General features: G+C 54.3%; 8 protein-coding genes across 8 annotated transcripts; 2 read left to right on the top strand and 6 right to left on the bottom strand.

Annotated features, from left to right (window-relative positions):
- Positions 1-142: 142 nt before the first annotated feature.
- On the top strand, positions 143-1,879 carry J7T55_005177 (Bifunctional solanapyrone synthase; the record flags this gene model as incomplete). Its single annotated transcript, XM_053144551.1, has 3 exons — positions 143-317; positions 478-884; positions 944-1,879. The coding sequence occupies 3 exons, from the start codon at positions 143-145 to the stop codon at positions 1,877-1,879; spliced, it is 1,518 nt and encodes a 505-aa protein (XP_052992901.1).
- A 332-nt stretch (positions 1,880-2,211) lies between these two features.
- Positions 2,212-4,096, bottom strand: J7T55_005176 (Heterokaryon incompatibility protein; the record flags this gene model as incomplete). Its single annotated transcript, XM_053144550.1, has 3 exons — positions 2,212-2,291; positions 2,530-3,342; positions 3,430-4,096. The coding sequence occupies 3 exons, from the start codon at positions 4,094-4,096 to the stop codon at positions 2,212-2,214; spliced, it is 1,560 nt and encodes a 519-aa protein (XP_052992900.1).
- Positions 4,097-5,891: 1,795 nt separating this feature from the next.
- On the bottom strand, positions 5,892-7,615 carry J7T55_005175 (uncharacterized protein; the record flags this gene model as incomplete). The annotated part of the gene is made up of 5 exons (XM_053144549.1): positions 5,892-6,696; positions 6,763-7,028; positions 7,084-7,135; positions 7,188-7,306; positions 7,364-7,615. 5 exons carry the CDS (start codon positions 7,613-7,615, stop codon positions 5,892-5,894), a joined length of 1,494 nt encoding a protein of 497 aa, XP_052992899.1.
- A 354-nt stretch (positions 7,616-7,969) lies between these two features.
- Positions 7,970-8,383, bottom strand: J7T55_005174 (uncharacterized protein; the record flags this gene model as incomplete). Its single annotated transcript, XM_053144548.1, has 1 exon — positions 7,970-8,383. One exon carries the CDS (start codon positions 8,381-8,383, stop codon positions 7,970-7,972), a length of 414 nt encoding a protein of 137 aa, XP_052992898.1.
- Positions 8,384-9,136: 753 nt separating this feature from the next.
- Positions 9,137-10,615, bottom strand: J7T55_005173 (uncharacterized protein; the record flags this gene model as incomplete). The annotated part of the gene is made up of 1 exon (XM_053144547.1): positions 9,137-10,615. One exon carries the CDS (start codon positions 10,613-10,615, stop codon positions 9,137-9,139), a length of 1,479 nt encoding a protein of 492 aa, XP_052992897.1.
- A 2,371-nt stretch (positions 10,616-12,986) lies between these two features.
- On the bottom strand, positions 12,987-14,136 carry J7T55_005172 (serine hydrolase-like protein; the record flags this gene model as incomplete). The annotated part of the gene is made up of 2 exons (XM_053144545.1): positions 12,987-13,916; positions 14,071-14,136. 2 exons carry the CDS (start codon positions 14,134-14,136, stop codon positions 12,987-12,989), a joined length of 996 nt encoding a protein of 331 aa, XP_052992896.1.
- Positions 14,137-15,460: 1,324 nt separating this feature from the next.
- On the bottom strand, positions 15,461-18,164 carry J7T55_005171 (uncharacterized protein; the record flags this gene model as incomplete). Its single annotated transcript, XM_053144544.1, has 4 exons — positions 15,461-16,973; positions 17,026-17,325; positions 17,380-18,010; positions 18,149-18,164. The coding sequence occupies 4 exons, from the start codon at positions 18,162-18,164 to the stop codon at positions 15,461-15,463; spliced, it is 2,460 nt and encodes an 819-aa protein (XP_052992895.1).
- Positions 18,165-19,264: 1,100 nt separating this feature from the next.
- On the top strand, positions 19,265-20,060 carry J7T55_005170 (yop-1; the record flags this gene model as incomplete). Its single annotated transcript, XM_053144543.1, has 5 exons — positions 19,265-19,318; positions 19,427-19,642; positions 19,713-19,738; positions 19,797-19,892; positions 19,955-20,060. The coding sequence occupies 5 exons, from the start codon at positions 19,265-19,267 to the stop codon at positions 20,058-20,060; spliced, it is 498 nt and encodes a 165-aa protein (XP_052992894.1).
- Positions 20,061-20,502: the final 442 nt, after the last annotated feature.

The following is a 20,502-nucleotide window of genomic DNA, read 5'->3' as shown; positions in this document are numbered from 1 at the left end:
CAGGTTGTATAATCTTGCGTCTTCATCCTGAGGATCATCTGAATTGTTCTTTTAGCAACAGCATTGCGTATACATATCCCTGTTCTACACCTTTACCACTCCTTCTCTATACCGATTCAGCCGCAGCCTTCAACTTTTCACGATGCTTCCGTATGGGTTACGCTCGAGAAATTTTATATTGGGTTTGCTGGTACTTCCAAACCTCGCGAGTTGTCTGTTGAACCAGTCTGCCATTGATGCCTGCTCATCTTTCCTGCGAGATCACCCTCAGCTCACCCTTCTCCCTAACAACACCGAGTACTCTTCCATCAACGAAGGTATGTCATGTTCTACTAGCTTTCACAATATCGGCTACCTTTGGAGTGAAAAGATCGTGTCCTTTTTCCCGGCATACGATCACACAGCTGTAGCTTTGAGGCTGTGTAGAGCCATCCGAAAGAAGAACAAGCACCATGAAACGTTGACACTTCGAGACAGACTACTTCAGTGCAGAAGACTGGCTTGGACCAGCATGTATTTTCACGCCAAATAGCCCGGAAATCATGGCATATGCAGTGCAAAAACTGGTGCACTCCGGAATCCAGTTTGCTGTGCGCGGAGGCGGATGGATGCCCATAGCGGGCGCGGCCAACATCGATTCGAAGGGAATTTTGTTAGCGACTTCAAATTTGACAGGCCTCGAGCTCGCCGAAGACCGCAAATCGATCTCAGTAGCGTCCGGGCATAATTGGGCAGACATCTACAACTACCTATCGCCGGAAGGGTTGGCCGTGGTTGGAAGTCGTATCGGGGTCGTCGGTGTCCCCGGCTTCATGTTGGGAGGAGGAATGTCTTTCTTAGGCAACCAGTACGGCTGGGCGTCAGGGAATGTGATTGGCTATGAGGTAAGTGTCTGATCCTTATGAGAGGCTGGTGTAAAAGGAAGGACACTGAAGCAATATAGGCGGTCTTGTCTTCCGGCGCTGTGGTCTATGCTACCGCAGAAAACCAGTATTCTGATCTTTTTTGGGCACTCCGCGGCGGCGGAAACAACTTTGCCATTGTTACGAAATTTGACCTCAAAACTTACGAGATCACACAAGTGTCTGTGGGCAGCGTTGCCTACGGCTCCGGTCAACGTGACTCCTTTATCGCGAACCTCTACGACTTCGCCCAGAACGGTGTACAGGACAAGCGCGCTTTTGTCCTCCCAACTATTTCCTACGTCCCGGCAGCTGGGCCCAACATCTCGTACTCGGCAACTTTGTTCTACAATAGCAACAACGAAACCTCCCCTCCCGCGTTGCAACAATTTCTCCCCCCGGCCGTCACCCCAAAGACTAACACGTTCGCGTCTCGCACCCTGGCGAACTGGTCAGTCGAGGCTGACCAGGGCTTCGACCAGGTTCACGGCCAGAACTTCCGCTTCCACGGTTTCACGATGCTGTCGAGCCTGGACGCCTTGTACGCTGCGCATGACATCTTCTTCAACTATACCCAGGAACGCGGCCCGGCTATCAATGGCTTCATCTCCACTCTCGCCATGAATCCCATCTCCCGATCCTTCATCGAGACCAATCGGGGACTTGACCCTGCGGGCGACCCAATGGGCATCGACAGCGCCGCAGGGCCATACTTCATGTGCGAAGAGACATTCTCCTGGACTTTTAAAAACGACACCGAGGTGATTGAGAAGCTCATTTCGGATATCAACTCAGAGATGCATTCTAAAATAGGGGATTACTTGGTACCTTTCTTATATCTCAACAATGCGGGAAATGGGCAGGATGTCTTCCAGTCTTACAATGCTACAAATTTGGCGCGGCTGAAGACAATCAAGCAAAAGTACGACTCTGACGGGGTATATACAAACCTGTTGGTCGGAGGATTCAAGTTGTAGCTGCCTCAGAGAGTCTTGCAGAGCTTCAGAAGATACCCATGTAAACATTGTGAAGTATCTCAATCTCAGTAAACTTGATCACTCTGCGCAAAACAAAAGAAGAAGATAAAAAAAATAAAAAATGAAAAAAAAGGAAGGCCGCACCGTCATCGAGAAACTGTGGCTTCGAATTCCGTACAAGATCCATGATGTCCACGAGTCCTTTCTCCTTGTCCTCCTGGTACCCAGCCGAATCAGCCCATCCATTCAATTTGTAACGAGTCCATTCTCAGTCGGCAAATTCTTCCAAAAAGGAGGCGGACTCGGTCCTGGATTCTAGGGACAAAGATCCTTCAGATGCCGTTGGCCTTCATGTCCTGAGACTTCGTCGTCTCAGCCTCACAGTCGCCCTTTGGCCCCGCTTGCTTGTCGACTGTAGACGTAACTCGTCCTTTCCTTCCCTAGACCTCAAGGAATGCGCTCGCTCACTTCCCAAACACCACTCCGCGCTCGACATAATTATTCTGCCGTAGAATCTATGAACACAGGCATATAGTGAAGGCATTTGTAGAGGTATTTACTAGGTACGACAGGAATTCTCCTCAACCAGCAGAGTCACACAATCACAATCTCAGTCCGTCCAGTGTTTCTGTCAAACCATGCGTGCTGACCTGTCTTTCGCCTTATGACCTTTCTGTATGCGAGTTCAGAGATCACGTAGCCGTCCCGTATCTGAAGCATGCCGATCCGTTGATAGATCCCACCCGGGCCCTCAGAGATAGGCTCGAGGAGCAGGCCGGAAAGACCATTAAGCTTATCTACAATGAGTGGAAGAAAGAAGTATTCGGATCTAGTAAGATCAGCAAGTGTGTCCAAGTGAAGAACAGTGGCGAATTTGTCGTCGGGGCGTTTCTGTAGGGAGATTTGAAATAGATATCCTCTGACGCGGATGTGCGCGTGTCGAATCCTTCCCATTGTGTTGTCGTCTACATACTGACAGTCAATCTCCAAGATTTGGACGTAATCTACGTCCAGTTGCGACTGCGGTAGGAAAAAAACTCCCCCGTCGATGGAAGCCCAGCTCCAGGTTGGAGCACGGTAGCCTTGTGGTCGCGAACCCAGTTGTGTATTGTCTCGGTACCAGGCCAATTCGCTGATCAGCTTCGTCCGCCAAAGACCAGCAACGAGATCGTCTTCGAAAGTGCGCGCGAATTCTCTTGCCAAGCCGGATATAGCAACCAGCTTGTCTCTTGGATTGGACAAGCTACATCGTGTGTATTCCGCAACTAGACTTTCCCATTGCTCGTATGGATCAGATTCACGAAATCCCCCTACATTGTGCAACAGGAACATCGTCTTAGGGTCAAGTGTTTTGTAACCCGTCCTTGTATAACCCTGCTCCCTTGCTGGAAGGCCCCGGGGAAAGATTTCGCTGCCATCAAGTTCTCGACATTCCCAAAATATCTGGTCTCCGCTGAAGTAGACTGTGCGATGAGAGAGAACTCTCTCCTGAATCACCCATGCTCTCCTATTAAGTGGTGTCTCTGTGACTCCGCCTTCCCAGTGCCTACAGGGCGCGGCGTAGAACGCCTTGGGAGATGTAACGGCCTCCCTAGGTACCACAGCTTGACGTCGCAATCCCCGAGGGAACTCAGGTCTTTGGGCCGCAGTTATTTCAATGAGCCTTTCTAGGTGTTCCAGAGCCTTGGACTTTTCCGCTTCATAGACCTCTTCAGATTCCCATCCATGGACTTGCCAATGAGGCAACTTGCTCGACCCTGAGGCTGAGGCTGCCACGGCCTGGGAAGCTCCTACTGGCAAATGGATAGTCGGATGGGGCAAATCCGTTGGGACCAGACTCGGTGAAAGACCAGACGTAGGACTTGAGTAGGATTTTCGGAGCCGATGGATGAATTTGGGCCAACGCCTTGAGGCTTTCTGATCCGAGGAAGTATACGGCTGGTCAACCTCTAATTTGTAAGGCAAGGTAACTTCCGGAACTCGCTTGCGGAAGAGTTCCCCATAGGAATCAGCAGATGCGGCTGCGGCCAAAGTGAAGACAGCATGTTTGTAGACCATGTTCATCGCGAGAGCCTCCTGCTCCCAGTCACCGTCGGACCCCTGAATAATGCAAAGGGAATCGATCCAAATATATCGAAAGCCAAGCTTTCGTGTCGCATAGATCGCATCACGGAAGTTCAGGGACAAGTCAGAGACCGGTATCCGGGACTGAAACATCTTGATGTTCGTCTTGTTCAGAACGAGAAACTTTTGGGATCCCCAGCAATGGCTGAATGCAAGGTAAGATAGATCTCTCGAGCCGAGTTCGGCAGTTGTGATGACACGCACTGCGCTGAAACCCCACTTCCCGACGTCCACCAGCCTTGTTGGAAGCCAGCTCTGCTCTGGGATTGCAGTATATCGGCAAAGAGGGTGGTTGGCCTCGCAATTCTTAAGCCAGTGGCGCACCAAATGCCACCTGGACCTGTGTCGTGTATTTCCGGAGATAGTTTGTGGTACCTGGCCAGCTTCTAGAAGTTTTACAATTACTTATCGATGTACGCATTCACAAGGCATAAGAAATGTTGACAACTTTAGTATAATGTGCTTGGTCTCCCAGATTGTGTGAACTCACCTGTTGGAGTATATAAACGGAACATCTGAAAATTTTCGAGGGAAGGAGGGAGCTTGAAAGAGAAAGAGACATTGCCCCCCATTTCCTCACGAGAAAGTGATATGTCAATGCGTGCTGACGGTGCTTTGCAAGCCAGAGTCTTTTCTTCCGCAGCTAGAGTACCCCAGAATTGACTGCCAAAGAAGCACTTTGAGGTGACTCCCAGAAGCAAATAGTGGATAGTAGTAGTAGTAGTCCAATGGGTCTCAGGCGAAAAAGCCGCCGACTCGATAGTCTGACATTTCGAACAGAGAGGCATGGTATGCCGGAGTTGAGCACGGTGGAATGACTCATATGTGTATTTAGAAATGGGGATGAGTGCCAGGTTACTAAATAGGCATAAAGCAAAGAAGATTCTTGATCAAGCGCTTGAAGCACGCCGAATAGCTAGACAGATGAAAACAGATACCGAAGGATGAACACGAGATAATGATTGTTGAAGGATTGAAGTTGTCCTGTGATTCGAACAGGCAACAAATGTAATGAACTGGGCCGCTCTGCAGATGACGTGGTACCCTGATCAGGCACCCGGATGCCTTGAGATAGTATGGTAGCTGACAAGAGGGGCACAGTTGCAGGAATTGGCAGCGCTTCATCGGGCGAATCACTCCATTGACTGATCAGGCTACAAGTGGGTCGGTCACAAAGCTCACAGCGAATGGACTCAAGACAGAAGCCCTCCCGTTGCTGTTGTGTTGTGTCGGGAAAAGATGGAAACGGAGAGTCAGAGAGTAAAATGGAGATGGCAATGAGGGCTCATTCTAATTTCTGAAGGCGAAATTCCAGTGAACTTCAGTGAAATCTAGTAACATGCATTGAGTAATATTGAAATCTAAAGAAATCCAATGAGATTCATTAAAATCTATGAAATCGAATCGAAATTATTTTGAAATCTAGTAAAATTTAATGGAAATTTAGGAAAACCCCAATTCTCTACTGTTCTTTATGCGAGCTTGCTTGTTACTGTCACCTGAGCAATAACATGCATGGAATATTTTATAATAAACGCTGCAATCAGAGGGTTGCTTGGGTCTTTAACCTCAAAGCTATACCGGCTTTCATTGATTTCTCTGACATTATATGCTTGGTTATGATGCGTATCAATATTTTCACGTCCTCTCGGTAAGACACCATTTTTATCCAGCCGTCCGAGATGTCACCCACTAACCTCGATCTTATTTGTATCAAGAGGGCCGCCGCTCAGTAGTGAATTTTCGACGATTACTCAGGCTTTGAGCTCTTTGAAACAGACTGCCCAAATAAGTAGACTAGGCCATTTGACTGTAAAAGAACGCTTAAGTGAGCCCAGAGAACCTACGTCCTACCAATATGTCGCCGAGTTCTATAACTCTTGCACCCTCAAGCAACATCGCGCCCAACCGCAACAGCCTTAAGCCGGGCCTCCCGCTTATGCAGAAACCGAATGACAAACGCAATCACAATCAGCGCCACCGACAGTCCAACCATGCTAGGATACCCCTTCGGGTACGCCGGCGCCTCGACCTGCTGCCAGATAACGAGCGGCAGCCACGCCTGGAACACATACGCCATCTGATTCATGGCGCCCGTGACAAGCGCGCGCTCCTCATTGTCATCGCTGCAGATCTCGTGCGCCCACGCAAATGTCAGTCCGCTGATGCCGCCGCCGAAGCCGCAGAGGATGAAGGCCGCCCACTTGAGCGCATCAGGGACGGCCCAGACCGTGAGCGGCACGTAGGCGACAATCTTGACGAGGCCGGAGAAGACGATGGCGGGCCATCGCGCGCCGCGGAACAGGCTGTCGGACGTCCAGGCGTATATGAGGGTGGTGACGATGCTCACGACCTCGGTGATGGTTGGGTAGATGTTGACCTCGCGCAGCGTGTAGCCCTCGCCCTTGAGCCACAGCGGGAATGCCGGCTGCGACGAACCGCCATTGCCGTTGTTGAAGATGATGTACAGCGTCACCAGCGTCCAGATGTGCCAGCTCGAGAAGATCTTCTTGAACTTGGCTTTCGTGTACGGGGCACGCTGCGCGCGGCCCTCCAGCCGCATGCGCTTCTGCGCGAGGAGGATCTCGTCCGGCGTAAAGTACCACGCTTTGGTGATCTCAGGCAAGTCCGGCAGGAAGAAGAAGCCTGAGATGGCGATAGGCAGCGACACGATCGTGTTAGTGATGAAGAGCCTGCAGAGAAATACTTAGTCCATTAGACCAATTTGTTAGTAAGAGATTTAGTAAGTCTTGACACACCATTGCCATCCGTGATAGCCGTGTACGCCATCAAGGTTGTGGGCGCCCGCCATCAGGTAGCCTGATACCATGGAGCCGACATTACCCATGGCGTGGAACAGACACGAGCGTTTGGCCAGCTCGTCCTTGCGGTACCATGACCCGATGATGTACTGCATCCCTGGGTAGAATGTGCTCTCTGCCAGGCCGATGAAGAAACGCAAGACGTAGACGTGAGTGGCGGTTTGACATTTTGCCAACAGGATTGTGAGGATCGACCAAGTCACCTAAAAAGGATGTCAGTAAGGGGCATTTTTCTGTCGTGTTGCTTTTTGAACATACCTCACAAATGGGGATCCATATTCCAGGACGGATACGCGTGAGCAACAAATTACTGGCAAAGAGGTCAGCTATGCCTCAACATGATCAGTCAAACACTATCTTACCTAGGGATCTCTCCCAAGACGTAGCCCACAGTCCAGCATACTTGCATGTAATTCAGCTCATTCCCGAAGAGGTTCAGGTCCTCCTTCATGCCAGACACAAAGGCATTGTTGATGTTGACCTGCGACAGTCAGAACTTGTACTCGCTCGGTAACAAATGGTAGGGTAGAATACGCACTTGATCAAGGTACTTAATAAAATACCCCAGAGAAGCCAGCGTCATCAACACAGCATCGAGCTTGAACAGAAACCGGCGCTCCTCAGGCGACTTGTCGAACGTGTCCCACAGGTAGGACTTCCACGTCCTTCTGGGTTTCTCCTGGAGAACCTCCGTGACAGACGGGCTATCACCATCCCTATCGTCCTGCAAGACAACCACCGACTTCTCATCGGCAGCCTGCGGCCGAACCGCCGCAATAGAGCCGGGCATGCTATAAGTGAGCCACGGGGCCGCGTTCGAGCCAAAAGCACAGAGTGTCAAAACCTAGTCCGAGAATCCCTGCAGCGACCGAATCAATATCGCCAGCGCCGCAAAGGGCAGGTATGAAATCCGCCATTCTCCCCTTCCCCGTGGTCCCGCCGTCGACTCGCGCTCGAAGGCGTTATATCTCTGCCCGTCTATTCGCCAAGGCGCCGACCCCCCACGCGCGAGACACAGAGAATGCAGGCGAGGGATCTGTCGCCATTGAGGGGAAATAAGTCGTCAAGGGGACACCGGCCGGTCGAAGGCGACTGCGAGCCTTTATAACTGGCCCGTCGCGGGGGGCCCTGCTCTGCGCGCATGTCAGTCGACGCCTTGGCAACTCCGCAGACCTCCAACGCTCGCATCTGCGCCGCAGTCGTCCGCGCGCAGATGCGTCCTGACCTTGCCCAGTGTGGCGGGCGCGGGCGCCAGGCGCCAGTGTGGTTGATATCCTTGAGTCCGTCGTCCATGTCGGGCGTGCGTTTCCGCGTCTGGTGAGCTGCCGGCGAGTCTGGACCGGGTGGGCCAGCCAAGGTTGCCAAGGTGCGCTCGCGGCGTGGCGGCAGTGATGCTCGGAGAGAGGTTCAGTACAGACTTGTGGGTAAAAGTCGGTTGCTGCCCTTTGCTCAAGCCCGACAGGGTAACGTTAGTGGTGCAGAGAATAGCATCCATCCTCAACATGAGCTCTGTGCCGGTCTTCACATCGTAGCTTCCTTCCTCCACTAGCCACAACATGTGGCTCGAAGCGAAGAAAGCAAGCCGCCGAAGAGATTAATTCGGTGCTTGAGACGGAAGCCTTGGCTTCCTTTTTATTCCAGTATCAGTTCGGCATACGCCGTTCAGCCTTCGCCATTCAGCCTATCGATGTAGTCACGACCGGCCGGCCGTATCCCCCTTCATCAACGTATACGGGAATTCCTGACGGCAAAACAATTACCCCTCGAGCTGAGAAAGCACCATTTCATGTAAACATCCCGAGCTAGCATATCTATGTCACTTGGTAGTTCCCTCATCCATGTACAGATCACGCAATCAATATAAGAAGCGTAACCGGCTGTGCCAAGATGATAGAAGGATTTCTGCACAGGAACTATATGACACGGACGGCCATTGCTGGGAAAAAGAGGACTGAGTAACGAAAGTATCACCGCAAAGCAAAACTCGTGGAATATCTTCACGAACAGTGGACCCTTGCGGGTGGTGGGAAGCAAATCGCTCGGCCTGCTGTCTACGAATTTCTCTTCGAGACAATTATTACATCGCCATCGTTTCACACGGCGAATGAACGGCCAGCAAGAGCTGCGATGAACTGCAGCGGCTCGGTGACAGCCGAGAAAATATTCGTCTCTGTATGCTCATGCAGTACGAGGGGGAGATGTCTATGATTAAACCTGAGATACGCTTACGCCCAGGCAAGAAGCCCCATGAACAACCGTAACTCCTCATTATGCTTAGGATTGAGAGGAAAACACAAGCAAGCCAGGTCGCCTAGAGATCCTTCTTATAGAAATGCTCAGGCTTATGCTCCGTCTCGTAGTCGACGTGGACGTAAGCCCTCTCGACATCAGGCAAGCTCTCGAGCTTGAACTGCAGATCCTCCGCGACATCGTGGGTGCTGCGCAGGGAATCGTCCGGGTCCATGACGACGTCGACCTCGGCGATGAGGCGCGGGCCCGAGTGGTAGACGCGGACGGTGTCGATCTGGCGGATGGCGGGGCTGTGGGTGCAGCAGACGTAGGTGATGAGCTGCTGGGTCTCGACCGAGGCGACGACCCCGACGAGCAGCAGGAACTCGGTGAAGGCGGTGCGCAGCCAGGCGAAGCTGATGATGACCGAGATGATGATGGCGCCGGCCGGGTCGATCCACCAGATCAGCTTGGACCCGCCCACCGACGTCAGGATGCCGAAGCCGTTGATCAGCAGGTCGTTGCGGTGGTCCTGCCACAGGATCAAAATCTGCGAGTACCGGTCCTTGAGCGCCCAGGTGTATAGGAACAGCACCAGCTTGGTGGTGAACGCGACGCTGACGGCGATGACGGACGGCAGGTGGAAACGATTGACGCCGTTCTCGCCCTCGCGGTCGACCAGCTCGCGGGCCGAGAAGGCGATGAGTATCAGCGACACGGCCGTCATGAGGAAGCAGAAGGTGATGTTGCCGACCGTCTCGAGGCGGGCCTTGCCCGAGGGGAAGCGCGCGGGGTCAACGCGCCTGACGGCGCGGTTGGCGAAGATGAGGGTGACGTTGCTGAGGGGGTCGAAGATGGCGTCGGCCATGGTGGTGAAGAGCGAGAGCGAGCTGGAGGAAACGGCGCCGTAGACCTGCAAGGCGGCCAGCACGATGTTGGCGGCGAAGGATCCCCAGACGGCGATCTTGAACTTAATCTGATCCTCGCCCGCCTCGTGCTTGGCCTCGGCGACGTGCTCATCAACCGACTTGAGCATGCGCTCGATGGTCTCGTTCTGGCGGTTGTAGAAGCCCTGCAGACGGCGGTACTGCACGGCCTTGCGGCCGAAGCTGGGAAGCAGGCTGGACTTGCCGCGCCTGATGCTGGGTGCGGGCGACGAGGGGTTGCTGCCGTCGACGTGAGACAAGGAGGAGGGCCCGTCACGCTTCCTAGAGATGTTGGCCTTGATCTTCTCCAGCTCGTCGGCTGTCTTGTAGCCCGCTGACAGGCCAAAGGGGTCGCTCTCGACCGAATATCGTGGGAGCCGCCCGTTTGTCTTTTGGCTCTCGACGTCTTCCTGCTGTGGAGGGTGGCGCGCGTGGGCGCCATCCTGCTCGCTGTTCACCTGCTCGGCCTCGAGGGCGGTGCTTGCCGCAACGTCATCATGGCTGTTGCCGCCATGGGTGGATCGGGCGCTAGACATTGGTGTATGGTTGTTTGATCGCGAGACATGGGACGAGTGCTGGTGGAGGTGGAAAGGGTGCGGGTGGTGAGTGATGGTGGCTGAGAGGTCGGGCTCCATTTTGAGTCGCGTTTGCTGGTTGTTTGCCAGTTGAGAGATGGGTTGGGACGGTATTCAACTGGTCATTGACCGAAGAAAGTCGTGTGTGTGAGCGTACACGAAGAGAAACCAGGGGATGTTGCTCGCCCAGTCTGCGTCGTGAGCTAAGCGAAGTCTGTGGTCGTCCAGGGCGGCAGGCTGAGTTGGCCTTGGGTTGGATTAGGATTCGGGCAGAGCAAAGCAAGGGCAAAGCCGTCACAAAGACAAATAGATTCACGGTCACACAGCAGCAACTTATACGCAAACCTTGAAAGAGAAGCTTCCCTACCTTGGTACCCACCTCGAAGCGGTTTAAAATGAGGCCCTTTTCCTTTTGCCTGATGTCTGGGCAGTCCGTCGCGCAAATCCCAGAGCTATCGCGGTGGGAGGAGGGGAGCTTCCTACTTGGCGGCCGCGCTAAAGAGCGAGAGCGAGATGCAGGGCAGTTTAATCTCGAGCTGACGGTGACGGCACGGTAGATTACCAGCAGTCAGGGAGGCGGGAGGCGGTCTTTTCGAGGCTGGATCCCTCTTTGAGCTCCCAGCTCCCCGCTCGGCTGACTCTGATCTGCATAGCGCCGCGTTGTACATGGGGGTCCCAAAGTGACCTTCTCGCAGGGGACCTTGCCTGGTAGGGCTTATCCTCGCCTGCTGCGGATGGTTCGGAACCCATTGCCCGCAGGTCGCGCCAGCCACGGGGTGTTGTTTACGGGCTGGGCTGGTTGGTCGGGGTTGGAGACTTGATTGGCAGCGTCGAGAGAGCCAGACGTGTGTTACTGTAAGTACAGCACATGAGGGGTGGGAACCGGCGGTGAGCTTCCTTGGAACGACTCATGTCCAGTGAGAGGCATTTGGAATATCGACGGACAACATTCTCCTTGTGGACCAAGAGCCAGTTGGAACTTGGCAATGTTGAAAAGAAGAGAAACAAGAGAGAAGAAGGGGAAGACTGATGTCCATGTTGGGGCACATGCTATTATAACAAGTTCCCCATGTTTCGGCGCAAATCGGGATACCAAGCGTTTCAACCCCATCAACACTGCCGACCAGCCGGTGTCATGGTGCTATGCACCATAGTCACAGTACATGCCCGTGGGTACAGTATGTAGCAGATATCTAGCCCATGCAGTGCGTGGGCTAGATCAGCGGGGTGGGGCATCCTGGCCTGCACTTCTGGACCTTGCATGGCCCGCCGTCAACTACCGGCGTCTTCATGTCATCAAGCCTGGCACCGTTTCCTGTCGTGCTTTTCTTGGACCACCCGTCGTCGAGAACTGCCACCAGCTAGTGGTCAATAGGTTCTGGCTAGAATGAACCGGGGATTGGATCACCTTTCTAGGCCTTCGAGCAGCGTGCCTGGCGAGCTTTGCCTTCCTCCCAGCATGCATAGCTGTGCACCCCGGGGGGGGGGGGGGCGGGGACATGACTTCAGGGATGCATTCATCGCGGATACATGCCTGGATACCAGACACTGCTACCCAAGCCTGCCCACTCATGGCATTGCTCAGGAACTTCCCTCCCGCACTGTTGTCGATTCAAGAGCTGTCCAGGTGAATCCATGTTATCCTGCAGCTCTGTGCATATTTTTTCGAGTACGTGCTTTTGAAAATCGTAAGACATGCCTGTTGCTTCCTGCCCACGATGACCTCATGAAGAAAATACAGTTTCGTCAGACAAAAAAGAGGAGGAACTGCTTTTATACTAACTTGACCATCTTCCCTCCATTTCTGGGCCTCGTAGTAAATCATGGTGATGAGTTGTGAAACCAGCTACCTAAGGATCGGAGTCATCCTTAGAGAACCCATCATGAGTGACAATGATTGAACCCGGATCGTAGTACCAGACCCTCAATTAAGAGGTGACAAACTTCAGTCCCAGTTGCCGCGATGTCTGCGTACTACTGGTCGTCAGGATGCTCCAGGCTGACCAGCAAAACCTCGTCGGTTGTCCGGAACATCTCTCAATACGGTACTCGTCTTCAAAAAGGGTTCATTGAATTTGTTCGCAGAGGCACAGCGCAATGTTTGTAGAGGTTTCTCGACCCAGTTTTGCCTTAGAATTTATATGTGATGATTATTCGAGTAGTAAAGACAAATAGTCCAAGACAGGGAAAAAGGCCTGGGCAATAAAAAGTTTGCTGAACTTAGGAGATTGTGTGATATGATGGCCACTACCACATACAGGCAGAGGCGGGACAAAGTTCAAATTGCTTCTCACTGCACTCCCCGTACGCTGCAGTATCGAAACCAGGACCCAAAGCTGCGTGCCCAGTCGTGCTGACTTGTTGCCAGCCATCTTGGCCAGGAAAAGCACCGCGCCACATCCTCTCCCCGAGACGCACCCGTCCAAGCATATTACAGTTTCGCATCGACTTTGTCACCTCCCTGGGACTGAGAGGACTCGGCCTCTTTAGTAGCAGCATCACCACTCGCCGCTGCCCCCTCCCCCGGCCCATCGTCACACCTCGCAAGAATCCACCTCTCCACATCCTTGTAGAACTCCTCCCGGTCAGTATCAGCATGCAGCTGATGGAACGCGCCCGCATACGTCTTAAACTCCCGATCAGGGATCTGCGCCTGCCGGTCGAACCACGCCTTTGACGAATCGAAGCACGTCGCCTTGTCCATGTCCCCATGCCCAAGCCACAGGCTCTGCACCCGCGGGCTAAGCCGGTACCTGCCCCCCGCCAGCTCGGCGGTGCGGTCCAGCAGGCCCGCGAGGCCCTCGAGGGTGCCCGTGTCGTGGCACAGCGCGTCGTCGCGCAGGCTCTGGACCACGGCCGGGTCGCGCGTCAGGTCCTCGGGCGGGATGGGGTTGGCGAGCTTCATGCGCGGGAGGACGCGCCCGGCCAGGCGGCCCGCCATGACCTTGAAGGCGCCCGGGCGCGCCGCGGCCGGGAAGTCGATGAAGGGCGCCTCGAGCACCCACCCGCGCACGCGCGCCACCACGCTCTCCTCGTAGGCGGCAGTGCTCGCCAGCGCCAGCACCTCGCCGCCGCCCATCGAGTGGCCCATGACGAAGAGGGGCGCGGCGGCCGGCTCGGCGGGGAGCGCCGCGCCCGTGATGAAGGCCGCCACGTCGGCGAGCACCTGCGCCGTGGGCCCCGTGTGCCCGCGGTCCGCTGGCCGCGACACGCTCTGGCCCCACCCGCGCTGGTCGAAGGCGTACACTGCTATCCCTGCGCCCGCCAGGTGCGGGAAGAAGCCGTAGTACCGGCCCACGTGGTCGCTGAAGCCGTGCACGAAGACGAGCTTGGCCTTGGTGTTTGTCACGGGGCCGTCGGGCTGCGGGTGGGACGGGATGTCAGCATGATGCACTCGGCTGGATGCATGCCGGGGTGTGAGACACGGCAGCGGGTGAGGCGGGACGGCAGGGTGAGAGAGGTCGGGCCTGTGAGATGATGGGTGGACGGGTCGTTGGGTGGAATGTGTTACTCACGAGCCATGTTTTTGTGTAGAGGCTTGTGTCCCCGACCTTGAACTGCCCTTCTATCTCTTTAACCATGTTGGATTTTGATCTTTTCTGTGTATATAATATTAAATAAAAGTTATAATGTTAACAGCCTAGATCGTCGGCAGATCCCAATTGATAGAAGCGATGTAGATGTATAAACGGCAAAGCAATGAGAAATGAAGGGTTAGTGACGGAATCCCGGCGGACAGTTTGACTCGGGCAGACGCTTGACCCGCCGTTGTGCTTGCAAGATGCGGGCTTGTGATCGTCGGAAAGCCTGCCTGTTCCTGGGGCACGACCTGAGACACTCTTATTAACAACCTTAACCTCGCGTGCGGCAGGGGAATTCGTGGTAAATGTCGAGCACCAGACTAGCAGGTGTTACGGGGACCTCGACGGATGATAACCGCCGGTCGCCTTTGTCACCAGGCAGAAAAAGACCGCACTGGACCCTGGGTGGCTGGAATGGGGACGTGAAGATCAGAATCGATCCGCCTAACCCCCGCCATCGTGACCTGGCTTGGCGCCGGCCCGTCATGGTTCTAAGAGACGGGCGGGCTTATTAATGAAAGGCCGACCCCAGTTTCACATGCTTGCGGGCCATGTTGCCGACGTTACTAACCTCTGAATTCCATCTGGCTAGTATGCCCGGAATGAAAACCGAATTCAGTGATTGATAGGCTGTTTGTTTTGCTTTTCATCATACGCAGGATATCTGATGACTTGAACTCAAGCAGTGAATCGCAATGCCTTCGTGCCAGACTTCAGGCTGTCCACAAGTCTTGAATGAGATTGCTTAACTCATCAGAGAGCACACATGTTCAAGTGCAGACTATGTGAACCATTTGAAGGATAGCATCAAGGGCAAGCAATCCTTCTCTACATGTGGGGACAATGCGCGATGCGATTGATTCATTTCGGGGAGTGTCAACGTCGGCCAACGGCCCAATACATTTACTCGAGTGAAAGCACTATTAACTTTACCGCGCTCGCCACGCTTGCCACAAAGCAATTGCACGTCCCGTACCATAGATGTCCAAATATGGGGTGATCCGAAAGCCCATTTTTCCAGAGACCGATATGCCAAACTCATACACGGGCTTGCAACCCGCTGACCAGCCGACCCACCCAACCTTGAGAAGCCGCCCCCTCCCACCCCTCCTGTTGTGATATATCATCGTGTAGTCGTACACGTCGTCAAGCATGAGAAAGTTTCCGGTTCCTGAAACGCCTGAAAGGACCATATATGGCTCTCCGCCTTTCGCAAGAAGCCAAGCCCCGCCACAAAAAGCTCTCGATGTGAGAGGTTGAAGAAAAGGGAAGAGAAAAACCTATACGCAAAATAGCACACTATCCACCCTTTACATTACTCGCATCAGCTCAAGCCGTTCGTGGTGTTTTGGCTCCCGTCGTGTACCCTCTGGCTATCCATATGAGACGTGAACTTGCTCATTGGTGAGTCCTCGCCGGACATCCGTAGTGAAATGCCGCTATCATCGTAGTTGGCCGTATTCATGTCAAGCACCACGTGCTGGTCGCCATTCTGGGCTCCGCCGAGGACTGGCTGCGCGCTCTCCATTAGCGCCAGGATCGGGTCATCGCTGGCGCTGCCGGTGCTGTATCGCATGCTCTTTCGTTTCTCATCTCCTGTGGGATCTTGAGCCTGTTTCCTCTTCGATGGTCCGACGGGCCTGGTGCTGTTCTGCTTCATGAACCCGCCCTTTTCGGCCAAGAACCAGACCATCTCGTCCAGAAAGCACTTCAGGCACCACCACGCTCCAAAGCTGTCGGCGCTGCTGATTGTCAGATCGCGCACCATTGTCGTGCCAATTGTCTGGACAAATAGTACGATATCTGCAGCTGAAGCGTATGGAAATCGACCTGGGAGGTTTCTGAGGAAGTCCACCCAACGATCCAGGATGTTCGCGGAGCTTGTCCAGTCCTGGCTCTCGGGCTCCTCGTGATTCGGGTTCTGGAGATGATAGTCTCCTTGCACCGTGCAGCGCTCGATTTCCCACGGGACATCCCTAGGATCGAGCAGCTGCCTGATGTCTGAGACGAGCAGCTGTACGACATCTTCCATGCCTTCCACAGGCACGCATTGTGCGATCTTCCTAGGTCGGACATACGTAACAAAGTCGAGATACATCTGAGTGCGGTTCGCGTGATTGTGCAGGAAGTTGGCCGTGGCATGGGCCGTCGTGTTGACCCTCAGCGCTCGGTCCAGCAGGTCAGCAAAAAGAGCGGCAGGCGCCTCTTTGGCCCTGAAAATGTGGTAAGGCTGGCCCTCAAACGACCGACGAATGTGAGACACCAGCTTCTCTGAAATGTTGCGCAGGCTCTGCAGGCCGTACGGGGGAATGACCTGTAAAGCCACGACGGAAACAATCTGCATCATATTCTGGTACATTCTAAGGTCGCACTGTTCAATCCATGACTCCAGGGCGGGATTGGCCAGCAGCTTTTGCACCGGCACCGTCAACGTGCCATGGAAGGCAGTAAAGAGATGGAAGAAATTCTTCTCCTTGCAAAATCGTATGCACTCAATCAGCGAGGTGCAATGTGACAAATAGAGCGCTTCGAGAGATTTTGCAGCGTCGATATCGGTGCCTTGAGGAAGGTATGGTTCGATGGCAGGCAGGGTGAGACGCGTCGGTGTTTGAGACGTGTCTTCAAGCCTTAGCGAGAGTATCTTGGAGGTTCTGCTTCCGGTCATGGCCAGCTCTGCTGTCGTCTGTACCTGTGGGTTGTTATATATAGCATGGTTATGCTCATGGGAACCGCTGCCTCTCAGGGCTTCGATCTTAGCACCCTCAACAGGGCCGTCTTGAACAGGAGAGAGTGAGGGCTTCTCGACTTCTGCAGCGGTTGATGGTCGCGTCGTGTTGCTAAGACCAAATTAGATGGAACACCCGCAGAAAGGTGGACGTAGGAACTTACTTCATCCTCATGCTCTCAGCAAAACTTGGGCCTGACGTGACCGAAGCGGGTTGCTGGCTCGGCATCTCGTCAAGATCGATGTCTTCATCGATCAACTCGAAGTCAACATAATGGTACTTGGACTCTCCGCGCACCCCAAGACGACGTGTCCTGAGCCCTGGATACAATACTCTGACGAGTTTCCCGAAGCTGGCGGGGTTCAGGACAGCAATCTTCTCATGCGCGCATCGCTTGACATAACTAGCGTACACGCGACTGCGCGGCACTGAGGTCTTGCCTTTTCGACAAGACGATTTGATCCTGATCATGTCTTGTCAGCCTGAGGCTCCCAACGAAGGCGTCCGTCAAACTTACCAGAGCATGGCGAACAACTGCCGGCTTCGCTCACTGCTCGGGCCGCGCTCATTGCCATGCAGTTCCGTGGCCACGTCCTGCAATGACCGGTGGCTATTTCTTGTGAAGAGCTCGCGCATCTCCTGGTCGTTGTTCGTATTTGACCTCGACCTGTTCGGGGCGGTGCCCATCTCGAGTCCCGAGTCTGGAGCTGGGCTGTCATTGCGATCCATCATCTGGTTCGCGAGGCCGGGGTGGCCGGGGTGACCGTTGGCGGACATGAAGGTGTCGACGGGAAGGGACTGTCGGACCATCTGAGGCTGCGGCTGGAAGCGAAACTGCGAGCCCATGCCATTGTGCATCGCAGGCTCTACCGAGTAGTCACGAGCGGGCTGGACCGGAAGAGCGCTGGCGGCGAGAACATATTCGGGAGACGCTGGCCGTGGTGCAGGGGCGATCTGCCTAAGCTGGCTGTTTTGTTGTTGTTGTTGCTGCTGCTGCTGCTGTTGCGCGAGCCACTGGGCGGCGAATTGGATATCGTCTGGGTCTGGGCGGCCTTGGTCGACATTGTTTGGCTGAGTAGTGACGCTGCGCGCTGATGTTGTTGATCCTTCACTCGGACGCCTCGAGGCTGAGAAGCGCGAAAACGCCTCTGCGAGTCAACGCAGTCAGCATCAGGCACAACAAAGGGAAGACGGGGACAGAGCAAGGGCCGACTCGCAACAGTGCGGCCAGTATAAATGGAAACGGGGATACAGATTGTGGAGGAGAAGGAGGGGCGCAATGTTACCTGCTGTTGAGGCCATGGAACCTGTGGGTTAGTATGTGTTGTTGAATGTGTTTGTATCTGGATGGCGAGTCGCTCTCTGGATGTCTGGATCTCGGAGGGACTGGATGGATCTCTTGGGAGCCTATGAGCAAACAAAACAGACAGAGCAGGGGAGATAGAGATGATGAATGAGTGGAGACAAGGTGAGCTGTATATGCAGAGTGAATGACTGGCAGACACGGTGATACAAGGCGAGCAGATGGGGGTTTTCTTGTTGCTGCTGCTCTGGTCTGGAAGTGGGAATTGTTATTTTGGGGGTTGTTGGCTGGGAGACCTTGATGAACCAGAGTCGGATCTGCAGGTGGCTGGGCACGCTGGGGCCACCGGGGTATGGCTTGATAACAAAGGCCAGCACCAGCGAATGAAAGAGGAAAGGTCGGTTTCACTGCGGGGCCTCGGGGCATGTTTGTGCCTGAGGCCACCCTTCCCAAGTCTTCCTTGGCTGGGGCAGCTGGGCAAAGCCGGGGCCAGCCTGTGACGGCAGCAGCACCTAAGCGAACCCCTGCCATTACCACCCTCTGTCCAGTGCTCACACATGTCAGCAAAGTGTCGTCAGAGGCTAGTCGTCATCGAGGCCACTAAAAACAAGCTCCCTCCAGGGCTGCTGGACGGGAAGAGGTGAGAGGTAGAGAGGCGAGAGAGGGGACCACCTGCACCACCAACATCTTGCATTCCTGCCCTGCCGTAAAGGTGAAGCTCCCTCTCTTGGACACCTAGGCTCTTCCTTCACCTTCTCATAGTTCCATCATCACCATCCAGATTCAGCCACAGCAAATTGCTACTCCTGGCTCAAATTCAATCTGCATCACCTTGACCAAGTCAGTCAGAACCCGTTCCCCCCAGCTGCAAACAGCAGCGATCCTCTGCAGGGCCGATTTCTCCGGGGTTCCGAAGCTTGTGCCCCTTGGCCCTGCCCCTTGGCCCCGCAATCAGCTTCCTCTTTGTCGCCTCCAACTTGCCAGCGCAACATTCTGACCAGCTATACTCTCTCTGCACAGATTTCCACTCCCGAGACACTCCAGACACCGACAATAACCTCATTTTGCTCCTCGAAAGAGTCAATCACCACCAGAAACAATGGCTTCTTCCCAAGACAAGGTCCAGCACTATCTTGGCCAGCTCGACAAGGAGGTATGTCACTATCAATTAATGATCACGAGGGCCGCTCGCCCATCTAATCCGAGCTGCATCTGGCCTCTCGTATAGTATATTCGCGCCAGCTAACCGGCCACATCGCAGCTGTCCAAGTACCCTGCCCTGCAGAACCTCGAGAAGCAGGCTGGCGTCCCCAAGACATACGCTGTCATCGGCGCCATCACGCTGTACTTCTTCTTCATCGTCTTCAACCTCGGCGGTCAGCTCCTGACCAACCTGGCTGGCTTTGCCATCCCCGGATACTACTCGCTCAACGCGCTCTTCACTTCTAGCCAGGCTGACGATACCCAGTGGTTGACCGTAAGTTGGACACCGAAAGGCCGCCCGTCTGGACTGCTCCATGTGCTAACCACAGCCTTATCTACCACAGTACTGGGTTGTCTTCTCATTCTTCACGTAAGTGTTTATGCCTCTGGCCCTCTAGCAGAACCGCCATTCTAACCATTTTGTGCAGTGTTCTCGAGAGCCTGCTCAGCGTCGTCTACTGGTTCCCCTTCTACTACACCTTCAAGTTTGTCTTCCTGCTGTGGCTCGCTCTGCCCACCTTCAGGTATGTCCAGTGCTCCCCATCTGTAGTCAGCGTCCTGGGATCTCCATCTGACAGCGGTGTAGGGGTGCCGAAATCATCTTCCGCTCCTTCTTGGCTCCCACGCTCGGTCGTTACTTCGGCGGCTCTACCGCCCCTGGCCTGCGTGCTCAGGCCGACAAGACCGAGTAAGCGACACGCACCGCAGAAACTGTCGACCAATCGAGGGCGCGCGTGGCCCTTGAAGTCGCAAATGAACTCTTGCTCGACAGTGACAGTGTGAGGATGAAACCCTTGCGCCCATCAATATCGCCGGCCGAGCCGGGGCAGGCGATTAGCGCATCGGGACATGAATAGATGGGACGGCGGCATTGTACTGTAGCTGGTGGAATGTGGAGGTCAATGGGGGACATCGTCTCTCGTGCGAACGAGGCGTTTAGAAGAAACAATGGTTCTGTTTTGATTCCTTTATCGTGTACTGGGATAGGCAGTATACAGATCATGATATGCGGTCAATTGTGTTCACACAAGTTGTCACATCGTCTGCCTCTATGGCTAAGCGTTGCTGCAGGTAGCCAGCCGAGGACGCCACAAAGTGACATATTAGAAAGCAGACCCACCGTCCGTGACTAAA

This window comes from Diaporthe amygdali (assembly GCF_026229845.1).
Source record: "Diaporthe amygdali strain CAA958 chromosome Unknown NODE_17_length_903054_cov_64_435670, whole genome shotgun sequence".
Lineage (NCBI taxonomy): Eukaryota > Fungi > Ascomycota > Sordariomycetes > Diaporthales > Diaporthaceae > Diaporthe > Diaporthe amygdali.
The sequence above is the reverse complement of the archived record's forward strand: the minus strand, read 5'-3'. Positions and strand labels throughout refer to the sequence as shown.